Source organism: Lepidochelys kempii, chromosome 2, assembly GCF_965140265.1.
Source record: "Lepidochelys kempii isolate rLepKem1 chromosome 2, rLepKem1.hap2, whole genome shotgun sequence".
Classification (NCBI taxonomy): domain Eukaryota; kingdom Metazoa; phylum Chordata; order Testudines; family Cheloniidae; genus Lepidochelys; species Lepidochelys kempii.
The window spans coordinates 229,245,796-229,271,938 of record NC_133257.1 but is presented as its reverse complement, the minus strand read 5'-3'; the positions used below and the strand labels follow the sequence as shown (position 1 = coordinate 229,271,938).

The window sequence follows — 26,143 nt, the reverse complement described above, 5'->3', positions numbered from 1 at the left end:
GGTAAAATAGTTTGTACCTTGGGGAAGTTTTAACCTAAGCTGGTAAAAATAAGCTAAGGGGGTTTTCATGCAGGTCCCCACATCTGTACCCTAGAGTTCAGAGTGGGGAAGGAACCTTGACAGATGGTTACTATTTTCTCAGTTACTTTGTCCATGAATTGAGAGGTTGGAGATGGGACAGTTACTGGAGAAGTCTTCAGGGACAAGGTTTGGCTTCTTGAGGCCGGGGTGAACTGCATTTTTTCAAGGAGTTTGGCAGATGTACTTCTCTGAAGGAGACATTGAGTATTTCTGTTAATGGTTGGTGTACTTGATCTTCACAGCTTTTTATCAGCCAGAAGGGGCACAGATCCATTTAACAGGTCATGGCTCTAATATTTTCAGGGTTTCTTGATCTTCAGAACATGTAATGGGGCCAAAATCAATAAAGGTGATGGGGTGGATAAAGTGATCTGATCTAGGATGGAATTTTTATTTCCCAGTTATCAAAGAAATACTTATGGAGCTCTTACCACAAAGTATGTGGACAGGTATGCAATAGTGGTCCCACTGCCTAGTGCAGCAGTGTCACAGCTCTACATGTTTCTCTCTTGCTACAGAGAAATTCCTACTCTTCATAGAATCATAGAATATCAGGGTTGGAAGGGACCTCAGGAGGTCATCTAGTCCAACCCCCTGCTCAAAGCAGGACCAATCCCCAATTAAATCATCTCAGCCAGGGCTCTGTCAAGCCTGACCTTAAAAACTTCTAAGGAAGGAGATTCTACCACCTCCCTAGGTAACACATTCCAGTGTTTCACCACCCTCCTAGTGAAAAAGTTTTTCCTAATATCCAACCTAAACCTCCCCCACTGCAACTTGAGACCATTACTCCTTGTCCTGTCCTCTTCTACCACTGAGAATAGTCTAGAACCATCCTCTCTGAAACCACCTCTCAGGTAGTTGAAAGCAGCTATCAAATCCCCCCTCATTCTTCTCTTCTGCAGACTAAACAATCCCAGTTCCCTCAGCCTCTCCTCATAAGTCATGTGTTCCAGACCCCTAATCATTTTTGTTGCCCTTCGCTGGACTCTCTCCAATTTCTCCACATGCTTCTTGTAGTGTGGGGCCCAAAACTGGACACAGTACTCCAGATGAGGCCTCACCAATGTCGAATAGAGGGGGATGATCACGTCCCTCGATCTGCTCGCTATGCCCCTACTTATACATCCCAAAATGCCATTGGTCTTCTTGGCAAAAAGGGCACATTGCTGACTCATATCCAGCTTATCGTCCACTGTCACCCCTAGGTCCTTTTCCGCAGAACTGCTGCCTAACCATTCGGTCCCTAGTCTGTAGCGGTGCATTGGGTTCTTCCATCCTAAGTGCAGGACCCTGCACTTATCCTTATTGAACCTCATCAGATTTCTTTTGGCCCAATCCTCCAATTTGTCTAGGTCCCTCTGTATCCTATCCCTGCCCTCCAGCATATCTACCACTCCTCCCAGTTTAGTATCATCCGCAAATTTGCTGAGAGTGCAATCCACACCATCCTCCAGATCATTTATGAAGATATTGAACAAAACCAGCCCCAGGACCGACCCCTGGGGCACTCCACTTGACACCAGCTGCCAACTAGACATGGAGCCATTGATCACTACCCGTTGAGCCCAACAATCTAGCCAACTTTCTACCCACCTTATAGTGCATTCATCCAGCCCATACTTCTTTAACTTGCTGACAAGAATACTGTGGGAGACCGTGTCAAAAGCTTTGCTAAAGTCAAGAAACAATACATCCACTGCTTTCCCTTCATCCACAGAACCAGTAATCTCATCATAGAAGGCGATTAGATTAGTCAGGCATTACTTTCCCTTGGTGAATCCATGCTGACTGTTCCTGTTCACTTTCCTCTCATGTACATGATTTCCACTGGAAAGGTTCACCATCCATTTAAAAAAAAAAAGACTTCATGGCCATGTGGACAGAGCTAGTGGATTGTTTCTGACCTGATTCGCCATGGTCACATTAGGCATGTGGCTTCCATTTCCCTTCTCAAGACCCCGTTCTGCTTCAACAAGAAATCAGCCAACAGATAAGTTGAGAGGGTAGATGGGGATAGAAGACATTTACTAATGTAATTACAAAGCTACCTTTTAAAAAAACTGTCTACATTATTATTATTATAGACCAGGGGAATTACAGACCAGTCAGCTTAACTTCAATACCCGGAAAGATAATGGCGCAAATAATTAAGCAAATCAATTTGCAAACACCTAGAAGATAATACGGTGATAACTAACAGTCAGCATGGATTTGTCAAGAACAAATTGTGCCAAAACAACCTAATCACTTTCTTTGAAAGGGTAACAAACTTGTGGATGGGGGAAAACGGTAGATTGCTATATCTTAACCTTAGTAAGGCTTTTGATACTGTCTTGCATAACCTTCTCATAAAGAAACTAGGGATATACTACCTAGATAGAGCTATTATAGGGTGGGTACATAATTGGATGGAAAACCCTTTCCAGAGAGTTCTTAACATTGGTTCAGTCAAGCTGGAAAGGCATATCAAGTGGGGTCCCACAAGGATCAGTTCTGGGTCCAGTTCTGGTCAATATCTTCATCAGTGATGTAGATAATAGCACAGAAAGTACACTTATAAAGTTTGTGGATGATACCAAGCTGGGAGGGGTTGCAAGTGCATGGAGGATAGGATTAAAATTCAAAATGATCTGGACAAACTGGAGAAATGGTCTGAAGCAAATAGGAAGAAATTCACTAATGACAAATGCAAACTCCACTTAGGAAGGAACAATCAGTTGGATGCATATAAAATAGGAAATGACTGCCTAAGAGTGAGTACTGCAGAAAGCAATCTGGAGGTCATAGTGGATCACAAGCGAAATGAGAGTCAACAATGTAACATTGTTGCAAAAAAAGCAAACATCATTTGGGGATGTATTAACAGGAGTGATGTAAGCAAGACACAACAAGTAATTTTTCTGCTCTACTCTGTACTGATTAGGCCCCAACTGGAGTACTATGTCCAGTTCTGGGTGCCACATTTCACAGGAAAGATGTGGACAAACTAGAGAGAGTCCAGAGAAGAGCAACAAAAATTATTAAAGGTCTAGAAAACATGACCTATGAGGGAAGATTGAAAAAACTGGGTTTGTTTAGTCTGGAGAAGAGAAGACTAAGAGGGGACATGATAACAGTTTTCAAGTACATCAAAGGCTGTTAAAAGGAGGAGGGAGAAAAATTGTTCTCCTCAACGTCTGAGGCTAGGACAAGAAGCAATGGGCTTAAATTGCAACAACGGCAGTTTAGGTTGGACACTAGGAAAAAACGTCCTAACTGTCTGGGTGATTAAGCACTGGAATAAATTGCCTAGGGAGGATGTGGAATCTCCATCATTGGAGATTTTAAAGAGCAGATTAGACAAACACCCTGTCAGGGATGGTCTAGCTAATCCTTAGTCCTGCCATGAGTGCAGAGGACTGGACTAGATGACTTCTCCAGATCCCTTCCAGTCCTACCATTCTATGATTATTCACTTTCTTATACCCTAATCCTGTAAGCTGTTTCACATGAGGATGCCTCTGTGTCTGTGCATAGCTCTATTACTGTCAATAGGGATCCACACAGGTGCAGAGTTTCACCAACATGGAACAGCTTGCCAAATCTGGGCCTTAGGTTTTAATCTCTGTCTGGGAAAGGATCACATCTACCTTCCCACGCTTGTACAATGCCCTGGTACTGGTTCCGTAACCTTGATTTGTGCACCAGGAATATAAATAGTAATAATAATAATAAACAATTAATACCACTGCTTCTAAACAACAAGAGGCTGGCCTGATCAGGCTGCCAGCTGCTTTGCCATGTCTTTAGGCCTCTTTCCAGTTATTGTTGAATCCGTGATCCATCAGGACTCATGCAAGAACTGGCCAAGGAAACTTACTATTATTCCTTAGTTTCATATCACTGGAGGTTACTGCACTTTGCTAGGACACTCAAGCTCCAAGATGGAAAAGGAAAGCAATACAGAAGAACATGGTGGCCAAAACTTTGAGACAGGAAGAAAATGAGGGGGGGAAAAAAGGTAAGTTAAGAATTGAGCATCTCATGACACAGGCAAGTATTTTTCCAAGAGTACAGTAGCACAACCTCTGTGTCCTAGGCAGTATTAACTTTCTGTGACAGACTAAGGTTCTTTAGAATCTCTTGCTCTCCAGGCCTACCTGAATAACATTTAGCCACCTCTTTCAGTAAGGGAAGATTACAGCTGTCAAGATCTACAGCAGAGTTTGAATTGATGGTGGAGAGTTTTTAGCTTCCCATCTGTCAGAGGGTGTACAGACCATGGCAAGAAAACAGTTAACTGCCTTTCATTTTAGAATACAGTCTCAGCTGTCTCTAGTCCAGCGTTTCTCAAAAGCAGCCACCGCTTGCGGCCACAGCCTCTTGGGCTGTTATGGGAGGGGAGGGGAGTACAAAGTAGCAGCCCCTCCCTGTTGCTCCTGGATACACTGCCTTGGTGTTGACTGCAGAGGCCACCAGCAGTGGTTGGGCCCTGCTCCCCCTGTGGAGACACCTGGGACACAATGCTGGAGAACCAGGCAACCGGTGAGTTTCCCAAGTTCACAGAGGCGGTGGGGTTCAGGCTTGGGGCTTCAACCCTGGGTGGCGGGGCAGCAGGGCAGCAGACTCTGGCCACAGGGCTTCGGGCTCCAGCCCCCAACTATCTCCCCCACCCCCACTGCCCTTGGGCCCCACTGCCACCTCCCATCCAGGGCTTAATTTGTCCCCAGGCTTGATGGGCCTGAGTAAATCTGCTGTGAAAAGCGTTACTTGTATGCTTGTTAATATTACTTTTCACAACAGACTTACTAGCAATAAATAAATTACAATGATTTGGACATGTATATGTGCATATTTATTTGTTTTTCCTAAAGCTAATTAAGTATTTTAGGAAGAAGTGTGAGAGCGGCCACCAGCAAGAGTTGGTGGCTGCACTCTGAGGCCACCAAAAAATTTGTCCTGAGAACCTCTGAGTCACTGCAGAGATGCTCGGGAGAGAACAGAAACAGCTGGGGAAATTGAAAGGACCCTCTCCTTATACTTCCATATAAGGGATCAAATGCTGAAAAAGCAGAAGTGTGAAGTCACAGTCCTTATAAGTCCTCAGCAGGGCTGAGACCAGGAAACAGCTTGGTTCTTTGGTCCACTTTCTCCAGAGAAGTTGGTTGAGAAATGCCACCCTATGGGCTAGTCTACACTACAGGAGGGATTGATCTAAGTTACGCAACTTCAGCTACGTGAATAACGTAGCTGAAGTCTACGTACTTAGATCTACTTACAGCGGAGTCTTCACTGCGATGTGTCGACGGGAGACATTCTCCCGTCGATTTCCCCTTGGCTTTTTGTTGAGGTGGTGTACCGGAGTTGCTGCTAGAGCGATCAGTGGACGATTTATCGCATCTATACTAGACACGATAAATCTACCCCAGATAGATTGATCGCTGCCCATGTAGACAAGCCCTATGTCTTAAACTCCCAATGGGACTGAAATGTGGGAGTAGCATTAGGAGGAGTGATTTTTCACATGCTTATCTCTTGAGATTTGGCTGAGCTTTAAACTATGAGCAAGGAAAAGTGGGGAATTTTTTTCCCTCTCTTTAACTCTGAAGAGGTGGGACTCTGTTAGACCCCCCCTTCCCTCCCACATCTGGAGTCAACTGATAATAAAACCTGCCCCTCTTAGACTACAAAATACCTACTTGTGTTCTGACTGGTATTTGATCTTGCCCTATTGTATGGACACCATCTTAGTCCTAAATCAAAGGAGAAAAAAATACTCATGCGGTCTACAGACACCAATCCCCTAATAGTACACTACGCACTCAGTATTCTGTACTTCCAGCGTACTCTGGTTTTAGCTACCTTATGAGCAAGTGCCTCAACAGGTCTGGAAATTGACTGTTAACAACGCAGGAAGCAGTAATGCTAATTTCTGTTTCATGATGCACTAAATTTTGTTATAAATTAGCACTGGTCACCTTTATGAAATGTAATTAAGCATCTGAATGCCATTATTGCCATCTCTTATTATAACAACAAAAGTGAATATGACAATGGTGACACTAGGGAGAACATTATGCCTTTTTAAATCCCCAAATGCAAGAAAGGCGTTAATAATAATAACAACAGACATTTATGTAGTGTCTTTAATTCAATGATCCCAAAGTACCTGACAGAATAATACAAAAATGCATATTACAGGGATCACTTCACCCATCACTCCAATACAGCCACCCCCAAAGGCAGAAGGCTGCAACTTTTCAACACCAGAGAACAGCCAAGGAGAGAAAGTGAAGTATGCCATATGTAACAAACTACTGGGGTAAGTTTGGATAGGCAGAATACAATTGTCCAACAGAAATTCAGCCAAGGCTAAGATCCCTCCTCTTGCAAGAGGTACCATGAGAATCTTTAATGACCACAAATGGTCAGAACCTTGCTTCTATCCAAAAGATATCTTCAACAGCAGACTGCCCTAAAACCATGCTGGGATATTCACTTAGTTAGCCCTAATAAAAGAGGAAGAACACTACTTCCCAAAACACCTAAGGTTTCCTTTAAGAGCTTGCATTCATGTACCAACTAGGCCCAGCCCTCCTTAGCAGAGCTCCCCACTGAGATGGCTTACTTACCTATGTTGATAGCCATGCATGTCAATAAGGGTTGCACATTATAACGTAGCCATTACTGATCACCTCCACTGCAGAGTCCTTGGGACTCTGAAGAACTGTCTTCTGTTTCCAAAGTAACCTTCTACAGGAAAGTTGGGAGATGCCCTCACCACTGTGGGAAGCTGGGAGCTACCAGATGCTACACTATCCATTTAATAGTCTAGACACACACACTTGTAATATTGTGATTTTTTTTTTTAAAGTTCCAGGCTATTTAATGGGACCCACCTCTGCTCCCTGTCTTGTCATCTCCACATGGGAGCCACAGCAGGAATGACGACTGTAATTTAACTGCTCTGGGGTTCTAGACTTAAACCCCTCATAAAATAATGGCCGTGCAAACCTTATGACACCATTGACCATTAGCAGTGATGCCTTGCCCAGGTCGTCAACCAGGAAGTCTAGGTTGTAAAAACTATCTACTTCTCTGTGCCAAAGTTGAATACGTACTAGAGAGGGGATATTCCTTCCTGATGCTTAGCTGGCCAGTGCTGCACGAGTACCAAAGTGTCAAAACACTAAGAATGAATCCAGTGAAGTGAGCTGTAGCTCACGAAAGCTTATGCTTAAATAAATTTGTTAGTCTCTAAGATGCCACAAGTCCTCCTTTTCTTTTTTAAGGACAGTGAGTCACTTTGATCACATAGTGCAGCAATTACCTCTTATTGGTTTGACAATAATTCAACCACCATTTCTTATTCTGCCACAACACTGCTACCACCCCACTGTCATTGATTTCCTGGGCAGAGGAATGCCAACTCACATATGCCAACTCCCAGGTTGCAGTTAGTACTCTTTTCATTTCCTCTAACACCCATGTACTCCACTCCCAACAGAGCTGTGTCTCTCCTTTGAGTCTCTCCTGGCCAAATAGTTTTGGTATGCGTGTTTGGCTTCTACTGCTCCAGACATTTCCAATCCTTCTGTGTGCTCCCAGCATGGTTCACTGCTTCCTCTAAATGGCCTGTCTCCTGGGGAAAGTCCAACTGGCAGGCACCTTCTTACGCCAGAACGAGAGGTATTTCCTGTTAGCCTATCTGACATACCCAGTCCTTCTTTGTCCTCCTTAGCTTCCTCCCCACAGCTAGAGGGATGGGTGCTACTACTACAGTGTTTCAAAGCATGATACTGAACCCCATGCATATTAATCAACTTCACGCAGGGAACCATTACTCTGCAGGCTGTGGTCCAAGCACAGGAGTGGGAATCAAACTCCCGATTGCTAATCTCCGTTTGGCTACTGACTCACTGTGTGGGGCGGGACAAGAGGGCTAATTTACTGCCTCGCTCACACCATTGGGGGGAGGAGGGGGACTTTTTAAACAGCAAGCGAGCTCAGGCGTGTGCCGAGCCGGATTTACACGCCGCCCCAGCGAAGGCGAACGACAGACCGTGGCCCGGCTCCTGCCAGCGGCTCTGCTCGGAGCAGGGCAGCGGAACCTGCAGGAGGGGACCGCAGCCAGGCTGGGGCGGCAGCGAGAGGCGCCAGGAAACGCCCCGCCCGACAGGGTGGCTCTGGCCGCCGCAAGGCCCCCGACACCGGAACCCCCCGGGTGCGGGCCGCAGCACCGGCTCCCGCCCCCACGGCGGGCGAAGCTGTCCCGGGCCGACCCCCTCGCTGCCCGGAGGGGCTCTGGCGGGAGTGGCGGGCTGCGGGCGGCCACAGCGCCGGGGCTGGGACTTTGTGCGGGCCGGGCCCGCGGACACCGGGGCCGCCCGTGGACCCCGCTCCCTGGGGTGCGCGCACCCTCCGCCGCCGCTTACCCCCGCGGGGCCTCCGACGCGACCCCGCCCGCCGACCTTCTGCTCCGCCTTCCCGGCCCGGGGCTTGGCTTCCCCAGCCCGCGCGCCCGCCCCCCAGCTGGGGCCCCCGGGCCGAGGCTGCGGAGGAGCCCGGCCGGTGACGTGCTTGGGCAGCCGCCAAGGCCGGGCGTCCCCAGCCGCAGCCAGCCACTGGCTCCCTGTCCCCTGCAGCGGTCTCGCACTCCATGTGGCCCCCTGGCGTAGCAGTAGCGCAGGGAGAGCCCACTGCACTGGGTGCCCTGCGCCCTGTAATGGCGCTGCGCCCCCTGGGGCCGCTTTCCTCTGCCCCTTTCTCATGGGTCTTCAAGGTGCCTGCTGGCTGGGCCCTGTGGGGGATGACACTGGGTCTCTGCCTCCTCAATGCATCCGCTGAAGTGAGCTGAGGCTCACGAAAGCTCATGCTCAAATAAATTTGTTTAGTCTCTAAGGTGCCACAAGTCCTCCTTTTCTTTTGCCTCATCCTGGTGTGTCAGGGACAGTCAGGTATGGGGCTACCAACCTTGTGACCCAATGGACTGCAGTACCTTGCACCGCTCTGGGAATCATAGACTTGTAGGTCTGGAAGGGACCATGAGAGGTCGTCTAGTCCGATCCTCTGCACTCAGAGCCGGACTATGTAATAACTAAACCCTCCCTGGCAGGTGTTTGTCTTAAAAACTTTCAGTGACGTAGATTCCACTACCTTCCTCTGTAATTTGTTCCAATGCTTAACTGCCCTGACAGGAAGTTTTTCCAATTATGCAACTTAAACCACCCTTGCAATTTAAGCCTATTGCTTCTTGTCCTAGCCTCAGAGGTTAATGAAAACAATTTTTCTCCCTCCTCCTTGTAACAACCTTTTACGTACTTGAAAACTGTTATCATGTTTCTCCCCTGCCCCCCCTCGCCCAGTCTTCTCTTTTCCAGACTAAACAGACCCAGTTTTTTCAATCTTTCCTAATAGGTCTTGTTTTCTAGACCTTTAATGGTTTTTGTTGCTCTCCTTTAGAAGGCGGGAGGGAGCTTCCGGACAGATGACCTATTGAAGTCCCTTCTAGTCCTACATCTCTGTGATTCTATGATATGGCACTTGCTTCATAGATAATTTTCCTCAATTTTCACCTTTTCTGGAAGGTAATGAAGAAGCAAGTATATGGGAGAGGGAATGACCAGAAGGGTTTTAAGGACATGGCTGGGAACAAGAGCGAGGCAGAGTTAGTAGACGAAAAGGAGTACTTTCGTGAGCTACAGCTCACTTCATCGGATGCATCCGATGAAGTGAGCTGTAGCTCACGAAAGCTTATGCTCAAATAAATTGGTTAGTCTCTAAGATGCCACAAGTACTCCTTTTCTTTTTGCGAATGCAGACTAACATGGCTGTTACTCTGAAACCTGTCATTAGAGGAAAAAGAGAGGCTAAAATGATTTTTGAGGAAAAAATACAGAGAATAGGGCTGGTGCATAGTAATGTCTGTAGTGAATACAGACTGTTGCAGGTGAGGAAAATCAGGAGGGCTTCCTTTTCACTGGCCACCAACCCCACATAGATAACATAGAGTTATGGTAAAATGGTCCAAAATACAAATAGATTGGTAAAGGTGGGCTTCTTGAATGGTTTCTGCTCTCAGTGTCACTTGTTTTTATTTGCTGCAAGTATGAAATCCAGAGAGTAAGAGTTCTTCAAAGATTAAGTAAAAACCTGAAAGCCTAGCATTTATAGTGCTTTGTATTTTAACATGTTCATATTGCTAGGCAATCAGTGTGGGAGAAATTATGTATGAGAACCATGTTAAAAATAGTCATGCAGTGCTTTATGAGACTCTTTTCATTTATCACTGGCCATATTAAACCCGTTTTGAAGATTTGTGATGAATTTCACATAAGACCTGCACATCCACACACCTTTGGCATTTTACAATTATAAAGGCAGTATTAACACTTCTGTAGATTCAAAGTAAAACTTCGTAAGAGCTGTATTTTTGTGCATACAAAAAATCAGCCTCTCTTAAAAGCAGTCTTCACTATGTCCACATCAAACTATTATGCTGTAGTATTATTTTTATTTCCTTGTCTGCTGCAAAACAGGACTTGTAATCCTAATGCCATAGGGCTACTTCATCCAAACCAATGTTTAATAAATAAATGGGGAAAACAAGTCGATATCCAGCACTGTCTACACATGTAATTCGGTATTCACAATTTAGGTGATATACAGCTTTTTGTAATGCTGTTGACTTTTGTTTCCTCTCCCCAGTCTGAGAATCAGGCTATTAAAAATATTTGATTAGTTGCCAGATGTTATGCCACTTGAAACCAAATTCCAAAGAATTTTGAAGCAAAAAAAATCAGGTATAGTATAGAATCCTAGAATATCAGGGTTGGAAGGGACCTCCGGAGGTCATCTAGTCCAACCCCCTGCTCAAAGCAGGACCAATCCCCAACTAAATCATCCCAACCAGGGCTTTGTCAAAGGAAGGAGATTCCACCACCTCCCTAGGTAACGCATTCCAGTGCTTCACCACCCTCCTAGTGAAAAAGATTTTCCTAATATCCAACCTAAACCTCCCCCACTGCAACTTGAGACCATTACTCCTTGTTCTGTCATCTGCTACCACTGAGAACAGTCTAGATCCATCCTCTTTGGAACCCCCTTTCAAGTAGTTGAAAGCAGCTATCAAATCCCCCCTCATTCTTCTCTTCTGCAGACTAAACAATCCCAGTTCCCTCAGCCTCTCCTCATAAGTCATGTGTTCCAGTCCCCTAATCATTTTTGTTGCCCTCTGCTGGATTCTTTCCAATTTTTCCACATCCTTCTTGTAGTGTGGGGGCCCAAAACTGGACACAGTACTCCAGATGAGGCCTCACCAATGCCAAATAGATGGGAATGATCACATCCCTCGATCTGCTGGCAATGCCCCTACTTATACATCCCAAAATGACATTGGCCTTCTTGGCAACAACCGCACACTGTTGACTTATATTCAGCTTCTCGTCCACTGTAACCCCTAGGTCCTTTTCTGCAGAACTGCTGCCTAGCCACTCAGTCCCTAGTCTGTAGCAGTGAATGGGATTCTTCCTGCACTTGTCCTTATTGAACCTCATCAGATTTCTTTTGGTCCAATTCTCTAATTTGTCTAGGTCTCTCTGTATCCTATCCCTACCCTCCAGCATATCTACCATTCCTCTCAGATTACTGTCATCTACAAACTTGCTGAGGGTGCAGTCCACGCTATCCTCCAGATCATTAATGAAGATATTGAACAAAACCAGCCTCAGGACCGACCCTTGGGGCACTCCGCTTGATACCGGCTGCCAATTAGATATAGAGCCGTTGATCGCTACCCTTTGAGCCCGATGATCTAGCCAGCTTTCTATCCACCTTATAGTCCATTCATCCAGCCCATACTTCTTTAACTTGCTGGCAAGAATACTTTGGGAGACCGTATCAAAAGCTTTGCTAAAGTCAAGGAATAACATGTCCACTGCTTTCCCCTCATCCACAGAGCCAGTTATCTCATCATAGAAGGTAAGTAGGTTAGTCAGGAATGACTTGCCCTTGATGAATCCCTGCGGACTGTTTCTGGTCACTTTCCTCTCCTCAAAGTGCTTCAAAATTGTTGGTGTATATGGTACACCAACAGCCTGTGATAGCATGCTATGTGAGTTAAAGTTGTAACCTGCACAAAAAGTTTTGCATGAGCTCCGTTTTAAAAAAAGACAACCTCTTTTTTTGTTTTGGCATAACTTTCAGAAACTCTGAGCTAAAGAAAATCTGGTATGGCTAAAACCCTCAAAGGGCGAAATGAGGCTCCCCTCTCCCACTCCTTATCAATCCCCTATTGGTGCAGAAGGCATCCTCCTGTTGAAGTCAATGTGCAGGATGTGGTCCTCGTATTCAGGGCGGTGTTGTACCAGGTACATTATATAATAGCAAGTGCAAACCAATGACATCTGAGTTGTAGGTATATTAGGAATCTTAGATTCACCATGGTTCTGCAGCACAAGGGGGCAGGCCAGTAAAATGCAATGCAAAGGGACTTCACTTTTTTTTTTTTTTTCATACTACAGAACAGACACAGTTCTCTCCATCATGATCTGGAGAGTAATGGTGCGGTCATGGCCAGTTGGTCTACAGCTATGCAGATTTTATACAATGGCTGTGACTGCTACTACAAGACATGTAGCTATAGTAACAGTTGAGTGCCAGTGCTCCATGCTCGGAGAGCAAGCTCCATTCTCCTGCAGTCTACATGGACAGCTTCTGCTCAAGGTTCAATTACCCACCCCAGGCTATACAAACGGGTGCAAAATTCTCCCCTGAAGGCTGATCTGGGTTCCTGGACAGTGTTAGTCAATAATCTACAGGAGAGTTGAAATCTAAAATTCACATGACTGTAGAGATTCTTCTATCCAGTCTATAGCCTGAATATATCACCCAGTTCCGATCACTTCAAGGAAATCAGATTTTGATATTAGGATCTTTCTGGCAGTCAGAATTAGTAAAATGACTGAAGACTCAAATCTGCAACCAGGAGTGTCCATCACAATGGAATTATAGATCACTTGGGTTTTTGCTATTTCATCCTTGCTCTTTATCCCTCAGGGACAGGAACAATAACAACCAAAGGTCTTCAGTTATTATTCTATGTCAAAGCAAAGTGTAATTACAAATGCTATGTGTGCAAGTGCAACCGCACACAGAAACATTTGCACACATTGCTGAGCACTGTCACCTCAGTACAAAGCTATTCATTAACAGCACACAGATATTCATTAACTGCAAGCATAAATAGAGATCTCTGTGAAGAATGCTGAGCTACAATTTTCTGGGCGTAAGAAGCAGAACAACGTGGACCTGAGACACACAAAAAAGCAAAGACTTACTTGAATTTATAATCTGAATAATTTTATTATTTTTGAGGTAGTGGAGCAGAGAGAGTAACAGTATTTCAAAGCAGCAGAGATTTTCTATTTTGCTCATTAAGGAAGCTTAAACAGTTCAACTCTAATACTGTCTTCTGATCTAAATGTTATTTCTCTTCTCTCATTTCATTTACATTTGGAATGTATAAACTGCATAAACTACATGAAAAATAATATAGAGAAAAATAAATGACCACTTTCATACTTTTGAATCAATACAGATCATAGGATCAAGAGTCTATAGAATATATTTCCAGTTGTTGAACCTGATTCTCTGGCAAGTCCCCTTCTGCTTTTTGTTCTGTCTGGCTGGGCAGGAAGCTATAAACCAGTAACTGCAGTGGTATCTCTCTTGCAGTTTTTTTGATGATGATTAATAGTTTTGGGAAAAGGGATTTGCAAGCCTTTGTGTGTTATGAAGAATTTGTCTTTATCATTTTCTGCTTTTTTGAGAAGACTGTAAATGAGTATTCTCAGAGGTCCTTACACTTCTTGGATGCTAGCAACAAATTAGTATTAGTGCAAATTCTCTTAACTGACTTGGGAGTTATTTTTTCAAGATGTGGATGTAAATCTGCTCCATCCTGGTGATGACTTACTGCCACAGCCTCCCTTTAGGAACTACTGTAGGTTCACTACTGCCATATGATCTTCAAGTGAAAGTGCCTTAGCACTGCCCATTCATACTCCTGTTAAGATGAAGGAGTGAAAGAGAAGCATAAAGAACTTGAGGTAAGATTACAGTATTTGAAAATGGGATGACAGTGCAGCTTGCTTCAATTATAATGGGCCTCTACTACCGGATGACAACAGCTTTCTTAAATGAGAAATTCAGTATATTTTCAGTAAATCAAGATACACCATTCTACACAAAACAAAAATTATTGTTGTACCCACTAAAATATATACAGTTTCACTCACTATTGTCTCTTATATTGTTTTATAGTACTAGGTGGAAGAATTTTGGAAAGTAAACTTTTTTCATTTCTATTAGTGATCAGAGAACACACAGTGAGAGCAAATAAATAGCAGTCTCTTCAGCCTGCTCTTTTGGACATAATTCTTTAGATATACTCCAAGAACTGCACATAAATGAAATAAATTTGCTACCATCTGTGCTTACAATTAGCAGCAAAGTTACAAATATCTTAACAGGTCTTAAGATAGCATGGATGTAACTGGGAGCATCACTTGGACCCATTGTGTTTGAATTAACTGTAAAAGGAAATAAATCTTTTACAGTTACTTGCCACCTTTTAAACTTTGTATCTTTTAAATGAGAGAAACTGAGAACAAGAAAGCTCCTTAATGAGAGAAACTGAAATTGAGAAAGCTGCCCCAAGAGCAGAACTAAATCATAAAGGGAAGATAAACTGGCCTTTTGGTGACTAAATCTCTGGGCCAAATCATCTCTCCTTTCAAGTCAATTACAAAACTCCTGCTACTTCCGTAGGAATAAGATATGTCCCTTGGAGCCTCAAACTACAATCTTTATTAAGGCAAAAACCCTTTGAAGACCATGGGATTGCATAGTTTAATAAAGGGCAGAATTTGGCTCAGTGTATTTTTTGTTTGTTTGCTTTAATTTTAAGCATGTTAAATCTCATTCATTTAAGATGGTGCTTTACTAAATCCTAACACCATTTTAGTCTAGAAAAGATACTGCAAGTAGTGTGCTTCTATATTTAAAACAAAAAGTTTCTTAGCAACATGGGGCTAGATCTTCATGCATCATCCTGCAAACTAGGCCTGTTGAAGTCTGTGATTCAAGACACTGTTTTGTCAGGAACATTATTTAGTAGAACACACAACCTAATGGCACCTGAATACTGGAGGTATTTTAGACACATCTGAAGTTAATATTAAACATACACTATATTGCCCAAAATGGAACAGATGGTTCTGAAATTGGTTAATGCTAAATCAAATGAAGCTCAAGCTTCAAACAGAAGGCATTTGTACTTACTAAGAGTATCCTAGGTTGTATTTTCATTATCACAGATACATTCATGTGGGTCTTTGCTATACTGCACTTTGCACTAAGGGCTTGTGCACATGGCGAATTAGCACAGCAAGCCAGGGTGTGAGTGTATAGCACACTAGGTTGCTGCATGCTAACTCAATAACTCACAGTGTGGAGCCTGCTACCATGCACTAAAATTTCCATAATGCACTTTGATGCAGATAGTGTGTTTGAAACAGCAGTATGTCGAAGTGTATTATGGAAGCTTTAGTGACTGTAACAAGGTCCGCATGGTGATCTAGCGCATGGCAGGCTCGTGCATTGTTCATTCACATGCCTGGCTTGCCATGCACTAACTTGTCATGTAGATGATCCCTAAGCTAACCCGATCCAGAAAGATACATAGAAAACAAATTTAGGAATTTATCATCACATGATAACTTTAGACAATTCCCTGTGGGATAAAGTCTTGAACACCAGGTCTTCAATCATCTCTGTCTTGAGCATTTTATCTGTGGTGGCCTGAGCCCTATCTACTGTGCATTGGTCTCCTTTTTCTTTTTTTCACAGGTGTAGTACTGTTTTTTCTAGTATGGTTCTTGATCTCTCTTACTTTCACTTACCCATTATTTTACTTGTTTCTCTAAATAATTGTTATTGCTTCCCCATCCATACCAATACACTTTTTTTCTTCCTCCTTTACTGAAAGAATAACTTGGATTATGCTCTTGGTAAACTGATTCAGCTTTAGGTTTATGTACATTAATAAAGAGTCGGGGTGTCAAGCGATTAAAAAAATTAATCACGATTAATCGCGTGATTAATCGCACTGTTGAACAATAATAGACTACCATTTATTTAAATAATTTTGGATGTTTTCTACATTTTAAAATATATTTATTTCAATTACAGCACAGAATACAAAATGTACAGTACTCACTTTATATTTATTTTTATTACAAGTATTTGCACTGTAAAAACAACAAAAGAAATAGTATTTTTCAATTCACCTAATACAAGTACTGTAGTGCAATCTCTTTATCATGAAAGCTGAACTTACAAATGTTGAATTATGTAAAAAAACTGCATTCAAAAATTAAACAATGTAAAACGTTAGAGCCTGCAAGTCCACTCAGTCCTACTTCTCGTTCAGCCAATCACTCAGACAAGCAAGTTTGTTTTTCATTTGCAGGAGATATTGCTGCACTCTTCTTGTTTATCGTGTCACCTGAAAGTGAGAACAGGCATTCTTATGGCACTGTTGGAGCTGGCATTGCAAGATATTTATGTGCCAGATGTGCTAAAGATTCATATGTCTCTTCATGCTTCAACCACCATTCGAGGGGACATGCGTCCATGCTGATGACAGGTTCTGCTCAATAATAATCCAAAGCAGTGCAGACCAACGCATGTTCATTTTCATTATCTGAGTCAGATGCCAACAGCAGAAGGTTGATTTTCTTTTTTGGTAGTTCGGGTTCTGTACTTTCCGCATCAGAATGTTGTTCTTTCAAAAGACTTCTGAAAGCGTACTCCACACCTCTTCCCTCTCAGACTTTGGAAAGCACTTCAGATTCTTAAACCTTGGGTCAAGTGCTATAGCTATCTTTAGAAATCTTACATTGGTACCTTCTTTGCGTTTTATCAAATCTCCAGTGAAAGTGTTCTTAAAACGAACAACATGCTGGGTCATCATCCAAGACTACTATAACATGAAATATATGGCAGAATGTGGGTAAAACAGAGCAGGGGACATACAATTCTCCCCCAAGGAGTTCAGTTACAAATTTAATTAACACATTATTTTTTTAACGAGAGTCATCAGCATGGAAGTGTGTCCTCCAGAATGGTGGCCGAAGCAGAAAGGGGCATATGAATGTTTAGCATATCTGGCACGTAAATGCCATGCAAATGCCTGGTCTCACTTTCTGGTGACACTGTAAATAAGAAGAGGGCAGCATTATCTCCTATAAATGTAAACAAACTTGTTTGTGTTAGCGATTGGCAGAACAAGAAGTAGGACTGAGTGGACTTGTAGGCTCTGAAGTTTTACGTTGTTTTGTTTTTAAGTGCAGTTATGTAAAAACAACAAAAATCTACATTTTCAAGTTGCACTTTCAATACAAAGAGATTGTGCTACAGTACTTGTATGAGGTGAATTGAAAAATACTATTTCTTTTAACATTTTTACAGTGCAAATATTTGTAATAAAATAATATATACTTTGGTTTCAGTTACAACACAGAATACAATATATATGAAAATGTAGAAAAAAATCCAAAAATATTTAATAAATTTCAATTGGTCATCTATTGTTTAACAGTGCGATTAAAACTGCGATTTATCAAGATTAATTTTTTAAATTGCAATGAAATGTTTTGAGTTAATCACTTTGAGTTAACTGTGATGAATCGACAGCCTTATCAGAGCGTGTTGCAGAAATTGCACAACACATGTCTAGATCTGTGAAACAAGCCTTCCATGAACAGTAATATGTAGCACATTTACCACAGCATTTGAAAACCTGTGTTGAACAGAAAGATTTTACATTTAAAAATGTACCATTGATTTGAGAAAGCAGTGTCAGAAAGTTGTGATATGGCACCTAATTTCTTTAATTCCCTCTCCCCAAGCCCATGTCTTCAAAACAAAGATTTGTCCAGGGATCTCTCATTTGATACCTTTCTTTTCAGACAGCATAAGAATTCTTTTCTGGGACCTTCTGGGACCCCCACCTTCCCACAAATCACATTTTTGGTTAAGAAAGATGCCAGGCTGGTGGCTCTGGAACTGGAAATGAATCTAACTATGAATCAGATTTCTGTTTAAGAAATAAACCCTGCAAGTTTGCCTGTGTTGTGAGGAACCTGCCTTTATCTACAATAATTGCTTTTTCTTAGTTGGGGATAGGAAAGAGACTCTTCTCCGTGTTTCCCATGCCTCATCCCAGCTTGTGGCAGATTAGTTTTACAACTGCCCCAACTCATTTAGGAGTCATTTTTCTTCCACCTAAAGGATATAATTCTGCTGTATTCTGCCTGCAGTTGACTCTTGCTGCCTCACTTTTGGCACTGTCCATTCAGCACTACTTAATGATCCTGATCCTGATCCTGAACTCCCTTGGCACTGACCATATGTTGCGTGGAGAAGGGGCAGAGTTTGAGATTGATTAATAGAAACAAAAGTGACTGCCCTTTAAAATCAGACTAGAGTGAACAATTTCTGCTGGCTTGCTCAATCTGAGATGCAGGTAAAGTGTGCGCCATTTGTAAAACAAATGTTTACAACTGCTTATAGGACACAGAAACCGTTTTCACAAGCCAAACAAGACATCTCTCATTGGCTATAACACATTTTCTGGCTATTAATCAGCACAACTCCTGCTCTGAAAGGGAAGGAGAGAACTAGTGGGGAGAACAAGCAAAGTATCAGAAAATATATGCTGAAGATGTTCATAGCAATGCTGCAGAGAATAGCTATAGTGATCAGAGGAATATGAAGACTGCCTACAATGGCTCCAAAGGGGCTATTGTGGCAGCTGGAGATTGCTAAATTCATGTGCTCTGGACATGCTCCTTCCCTGCCGCACCATAGCACAATCCCCAGCTGTAAAGCTTCGTATGAGGACCAAGAGTCTAGCCTTGAAAGAAAAGATGTGCACTTACTGTATTGGGACTGTTTTAGCTGCGAGAAAAAAGGGCTAACACGGATGGTTCATCAAAATAATCAGCTTGAGCCCATGCTAACAAACAAAAGTGAGTTTCTTCTATTGAATGCTAAATTTAAAAGGACATGATAAACATAAAGCCATGTCTAAAAATTGTACCTACTACGGTTACAACTAAATCCTGAAATTATTATGGAGAAAAGAGTATTTTCCTCTCTTTTTCAGTTGATTGTATGTATTACAAAGCACTTTGCATCATTAGTTAGCCCATGATCCTGCCAATGTCCCGTGTGGGCAGCCACCTGTTCACATGCGGAGCCCTGCTAATGCTAATCGTACTCTGTAGGGCAAAGGGGCCTCTCCATCTAGAGTGATTTGCAGTATTAGTGGTAAGAAAAGGAGTACTTGTGGCACCTTAGAGACTAACCAATTTATTTGAGCATGAGCTTTCGTGAGCTACAGCTCACTTCATCAGATGTTTACCGTGGAAACTGCAGCAGACTTTATATACACACAGAAATCATGAAACAATACCTCCTCCCACCCCACTGTCCTGCTGGTAATAGCTTATCTAAAGTGATCAACAGGTGGGCCATTTCCAGCACAAATCCAGGTTTTCTCACCCTCCACCCCCCCACACAAATTCACTCTCCTGCTGGTGCTAGCCCATCCAAAGTGACAACTCTTTACATAATCAAGTCGGGCTATTTCCTGCATAGATGAAGGTTTTCTCACATCCCCCCCACCCCCATACACACACAAACTCACTCTCCTGCTGGTAATAGCTCATCTAAACTGACCATTCTCCAGGTTTAAATCCAAGTTAAACCAGAACATCTGGGGGGGGGGGGTAGGAAAAAACAAGAGGAAACAGGCTACCTTGCATAATGACTTAGCCACTCCCAGTCTCTATTTAAGCCTAAATTAATAGTATCCAATTTGCAAATGAATTCCAATTCAGCAGTTTCTCGCTGGAGTCTGGATTTGAAGTTTTTTTGTTTTAAGATAGCGACCTTCATGTCTGTGATTGCGTGACCAGAGAGATTGAAGTGTTCTCCGACTGGTTTATGAATGTTATAATTCTTGACATCTGATTTGTGTCCATTTATTCTTTTACGTATTAGTGGTGTTAGCCAGTCTTCCTTAGTTGTTTGTGTGGATCTTTCACACAGCAAAGGGGAAATAAAGACCTAAAAATATTGTAAAAGGAGACTGTAAAACCACAGAAAAGCCAGGGGGACTTAAATTGGAGGTGTAGTAACAAACTATCTTAACTGTTTTTTTAAGTGAGTAGATTACAAAATGAGAAAGATGAGATGGGTGAGGTAATATCTTTTATTGGACCAGCTTTCTATTGCTGTGAGAGACAAGCTTTCAAGCTACACAGAGCTCTTCTTCAGGGGAAGGTGCTCGAGTGTCACAGCTAACTGTAAGGTGGAGCAGATTATTTAGATGGTTACGCTTGGAGTACTTTCCCAGACCTGAAGAAGAGCTCTGTGTAAGCTTGAAAGCTTGTCTCTCTCACCAACAGAAGTTGGTCCAATAAAATATATTACCTCACTCTCATCTTTCACTATTGCTTCTTAGTTGTACATCCAGATGAGGGAAAGCCAGGACAGCTCTTTTTTGGAAACAGTCTCCCTTTAAAGGGTTTGGCTGTTGTGTTATTTTGATTTATTGCCTTTGCTTACCTTGGGCAACATACCAACTCCAATGCTGCAATGTTTCTGTTACTAACAGGTGCTTTAACCTTATCTCTTGATAATAGATAAATCAAATAGGTTACATTTTAAGAGTTAGGTAATGTGCTGGTCTGCCTATTAGATAAACTAGTTCAGTCATCGTTAAGGGAAGATAAGTATTCAATTGCCCAAAGAAATTCTGGATCTCTCACCTGCCATGTGGCTTGTGTAGTCAATTACACCTGTGCAAATTGGGTGTAAAAAGTCTGCCTAATGAGAATTCTCCACTCACTTGCACCAGTAGTGACAAAAGAAGTGAAGAATCTGGCCCTATATCTCTAAGTGACACTTTCCTGAGCAAGACACGGTGGGGGAAATTCATCAGAGATAATATACAGATTTTTTACGTTTGGTTTTATTTTTGTTTCCTGTGTGAAAAATTATATTATTAACTTAATATAAATAAGTCCATTACTTGGGTGTCAGCTCGCTAGACATATAGGACTCCAGAGCCAGATTCTGCTATCTTTACTCCTGCTGAGTAGTGCCTCCCCAATAAATCAATGGGACCACTTATGGAGTAAAGTCCAATGCAATAGGCTAGATTCTTGGGTCTAACCAGAGTGTGCTCTCTTTAGGACCCTTGGTGGTAGCTTGCAAGGCTGTTCTAACAGTGGCTCTTGGGGGAATCTCCAGGAGGGCTCTGGAAATGCCTCCCTTTCATCAGCCTCTCCACCAACGCCAGGGGCTGGGAAAGCACATCATACATTAGAAAGAACAACTTTATATTAAACTTTAAATATGGTAATAAGAAAATAAATAATTTTGTCAAATTGCAGAAATTTTGTCAGCAACTTTTAAAGATGATTTGTAGTTCATCTAGACTGCTTGTTGTGTGACTAACAAATAAAGTAACCTGGATGTCATGAGCCTAACAGAGATAATATACGTCATGACACCTACAAATAGATATGAACACTAAAGGAATATATAAATATTAAGGAGCAAGAAGCCACAATACAGCTTGAGAAACCCCATAATGAATTGGATCATAGTCAAAGGAACATTTAAAAAAGAAAATCTTCCAGCATATAAATAGGATGAGAACCAAGATAAAAAAGAGCACAGGGGAGACTTACCAGATGTTCCAGGCAAGTTAAAAGTCTCTATGATCAATATTATGAAAAGCATCTGAGACATCTAACCAAATGAAGATGTGAAAATATCTGTAGTACTGTTTATACTCCTATCCATTCTCCCACAGAAAGAGCCTATTAAGTCAAGGTAAATTGTACGAAGTGCCTTAAAGTAGTGCCTGTCTGTTCTAATTTTATTGATATAGCAAGCTGAGGCTTAGTGTAATAGTGATTGTAGCACCCTATTAGGGATGAAACTGATAGGAAAATGCAATTGTCGCACACAACTTTATTATTTTGGTGCCAAAGAAATATTTTTCTTACACTATTGTTACTGGAAAGGGAGTCAGTGGCCCACTACCTTTGTTTTCCAGATAGACAACACTTGTTAGCCTAAGCTATAAATGTCGCGGTTTAAATGGAGTTCCTCTTTAAAATGCATTCGTCTGTCTGCAGACAGTAGGAGAATAAATTAGTTATGTTGAGTGCAGCGTTCTGACAATACCTTTTCAACAGCTCTGAAAATAGAGTCACTTCCACACTTTTATTAGTTTGTTACAGTTCAGTACAACTTGTCATTTTGCTAAACTAGGTTTGGTGGCTTTTTCCTTCATACAATTTTGTGGGAATTTAGTGTTCATGAAAGATGCCTGATTAACAGCCCTAGAGACTTTACTCTATTTATCCACAGAATAGCTATGCTACGAGCAGTGACAGTTCAGTCTCTGTAAATGCTGCCCCAGCAGGGAGACATAATGCTGACCTAAAGGGACCACCCCCGGAGCATGAAGGTAGTCCAGAGTCAGACTCATGCCTATGCAGTCCTTTCTGCAGAGCCTACCAAAAAGGCAACCAGTCAAATGCTAGTTTTAGTGATTAGAGCTGTAAATCCTGGACTCTGCTTCCTGTCTGCCACTATCTCACTTCATGATCTTGGGCAAGTCACTGAGTTTCTGTGCCTCAGTTTCTCTAGCTATAAAAATGCTTGAGTGAAAGGAGCAATATAATGCAAGGTATTATTATTATATGGTGACATTTAGCCATCAATCCAGGAAAGCACAAACACATGATTTGTCTCACTGAAATCAATGGGCTACTTATGTGCTTAAAATTTAACCACTAGCTTAAGTGCTCTGCTGGACTGGGGCATTGTTCACTGAGATCATTACATTTATTTTACATAGGTCACTGAACGCTATCGGATTGTAACAGCTCTTATTTACACCTGCGTTGGGTATGACAGACTGAATATCCCTTCAGTAATGCTCAGTCATTAAATCCCCATAATATAAGTTAGTAAAAAAGGACGGTGTCAAATTATTTAGGCCTCAGATATAGCCTTATCTTACAACTGTTTAGGCCAAAATTTGCAAAAATGGGAGCCTACAGTTAGGTTTCTGAGGTGGGATTTTCAAACATGCCTGAGCGATTTAGGAGCACAAATCTCAGTAACAACAGAATGTTGGCCCTAGTGTAAAAAGTACTTCAGATTCTAAGGAACACTTTTTCAAAATCATGAAATTGCAGTTGGCAGGTTTAGCTTTCTTTGTTTGCACTCACACTTCAAGTGCACCCACAAATCTGAGCGCTTGTACCTCCAGCAACTGGTTTCCAGGTCCAAATCAGTCAGAGGTACGAGCACTCACAACTGTACACGCAATTCATTTTGTAGTTGCAAAAAGACAGATTTTTCAAGCGTAAACTAAACCTGGTAAAAGGGATATTGGTTTCTATCCTTGCTGAAAACTTACTTATTTTCTTTCTTAATTTAAAAAAAAATGTTTTTAACAACAAAAGCTACAGTTTTGGTGGGATACCCAGAAAGGAAGAATGTAGATGTCATGATGCCTCTAAAAGGGTATTTCAAAGAATGAAGTGGTACAAAACTAGCTAACAGTAACACATACCATGTGCGGCCACAACAATCATAATACTTAATATGTAAAGCAAAATATAAGTGCTAACTAATTCATCCTTTTAACACCCCATCAAGTAGGCCCTGTAAGTGTTGCTATCCCCATTTTAGAAACGGGGAAAGAAAGACAGAGAAGTTGTCACATCCCTAAGGCTACAGAGGAACTAAGGGTCAGAAATAAGATTGGAGTGGAAGAGTTCATGGCTCCCAGGCCTATCCTTAGGCCATCCTTATCTTCTGCCTCATATTTAGGATTAAGTGGATTAGCTTGAATGGAAAGAAAGCAAGTAAAATATAAAGAAAATAATCATTCCCCCATTAGGAATCTAGGTATTTCTGACACTTTGAAAAACACATTTTTAGTATATTTTTTCATAATAAGACTGCTGAATTGGAATTAATTTGCAAACTGGATACAATTAACTTAGGCTTGAATAAAGACTGGGAGTGGATGGGTCATTACACAAATTAAAACTATTTCCCCATGTTTATTCCCCCCCCCCCTTCCCTGCACTGTTCCTCAGACATTCTTGTCAACTGCTGGAAATGGCCCACCTTGATTATCACTACAAAAGGTCCCCCCCTCCGTCCCCCCCGGGCTCTCCTGCTGGTAATAGCTCACCTTACCTGATCACTCTCATTACAGTATGTATGGTAACACCCATTGTTTCATGTTCTCTATGTAAATAATCTCCCCACTGTATTTTCCACTGAATGCGTCCGATGAAGTGAGCTGTAGCTCACGAAAGCTTACGCTCAAATAAATTTGTTAGTCTCTAAGGTGCCAAAAGTACTCCTTTTCTTTTTTTGAGATATTTTTTGAGAGCAGCAAAGCTCCCCAAGAGGCAGTAGCTATGTCGATGGAAGAATTCTTCCATCAACCTAGCACTGTCTAGACAAGCGGTTAGGTCGGGGTTAACTACGTCACTCAGGGGTGTGGATTTTTCACACCCCTGAGCAACGTAGCTATAAGCGATGTAAGTTCCAAGTGTAGACTAGCCCTTACACAAGGGATGATTTGGGCCATTTCTGTTCTGTAGCAATTTGATCTCAATTTGATGAGACTGAATTTACTTACTGGCATTTCTATTGTGCTCATCACTGGTGCACATCGGTCCCTCTTATTCTCTGTGAGGGGTCTGGCAGGGCAGAGCTAAGCCAAATCTGATATTCCACTGTTGAAAGGGCTGCTTGACCCTGAATCAGGAGAGCCATCACTGACTGCCTTCAGCCACCACATTCTGCTATGTTAGAGCTGTGCGTGGATGCAGTGGAGGATCAGGGCCTGGGTGTTTAGCCACTGGTGAAGCTGCACTTGTGTAAATCCCTAGTGTAGGCACAACATACACCAGTGCAGTATGATTTATATAGTTTTTACTGCCATAAATTGTACTACACCACTAGCTATGCTAGGAGCTTGCCCTGGTGCAGTTCCACTGAGGGCTTACAAACTCATTGTAAGGCCTAACATCCTGACTGCTTGTAAAGATAAAGATCTCAAGGAATCAAGCAAGTGTGCTAAACTTGCCGGTCAAATTATAGTTTATATAGATTCATAGATTCGAGGGCCAGCAGGGACCATTGTGATCAGCTGGTCTGACCTTCTGTGTAACACAGGCCAGAGAGCTTCCCCCAAATAATCACTAGGGCAGATCTTTAAGAAAAACATCCAATCTTGATTTTAAAATTGTCAGTGATGGAGAATCCACAATGACCCTTGGTAAATTCGCCTTCCTCTGTAGCATGGGGCACGGGTCACTTGCTGGAGGATTCTCTGCTCCTTGAGGTCTTCAAACTACAATTTGAGGACTTCAATAGCACAGATATAGGTGTGAGGTCTTTTTTAGGAGTGGTGGGTGAAATTCTGTGGCCTGCATTGTGCAGGAGGTCAGACTAGATGATCATAATGGTCCCTTCTGGCCTAAATATCTATGAATCTATGAAATTGTTTCTGTGATTAATTAGTAACTGGGTGGTAGCTACCTTATGCCTATCTAAAATTCCTCCTCATTTGGAGAAGGTATTCTTAATTCCCAGCCTTAAAGAATTAGTTAGCATTCCTGTGCACTGTTAAACAGCTGCTGGCTTCCAGTCCAGAGGTATCTACATTTCAGTAGTGGCCACATTATGTGGTAATTTGTAAATCAATTTGTCATCTTTCTGGATGAAAGAGGCTTCATAAAGGTAAGGCCATTTTTAGCATCTTAAAATGAAAAACTGGTGGGAAAATAGGAGTGTTTTCTCTTACACAAGAGAGCAAACAATCCAATCATATTTTTTTGCCAGGTAGAAATTCAAATGTAATAGACTATTAGTGGCTCAAATGCTAATTATTATATTT

The 26,143-nt window shown here is 42.2% G+C and overlaps 1 protein-coding gene across 10 annotated transcripts in view; it reads right to left on the bottom strand.

The window, feature by feature from the left end:
* The window catches only part of PTER (phosphotriesterase related), a 34,657-nt gene extending 25,495 nt beyond the window's left edge, over positions 1-9,162 (bottom strand). The window contains exons 1-2 of one of the 10 annotated variants that reach the window (XM_073334114.1): positions 8,499-8,739; positions 5,763-5,816 (exon numbers count right to left, since the gene is read on the bottom strand). In XM_073334114.1, the coding sequence (XP_073190215.1) occupies positions 5,763-5,816; positions 8,499-8,724 (280 nt within the window). In that variant the 5' untranslated portion in view covers positions 8,725-8,739. Of the gene's footprint in view, positions 1-5,762; positions 5,817-7,497; positions 7,732-8,498; positions 8,740-9,036 lie in introns of those variants that run through there. The other 9 variants (XM_073334116.1, XM_073334121.1, XM_073334117.1 and 6 more) reach the window with 9 other exon arrangements.
* Positions 9,163-26,143: the final 16,981 nt, after the last annotated feature.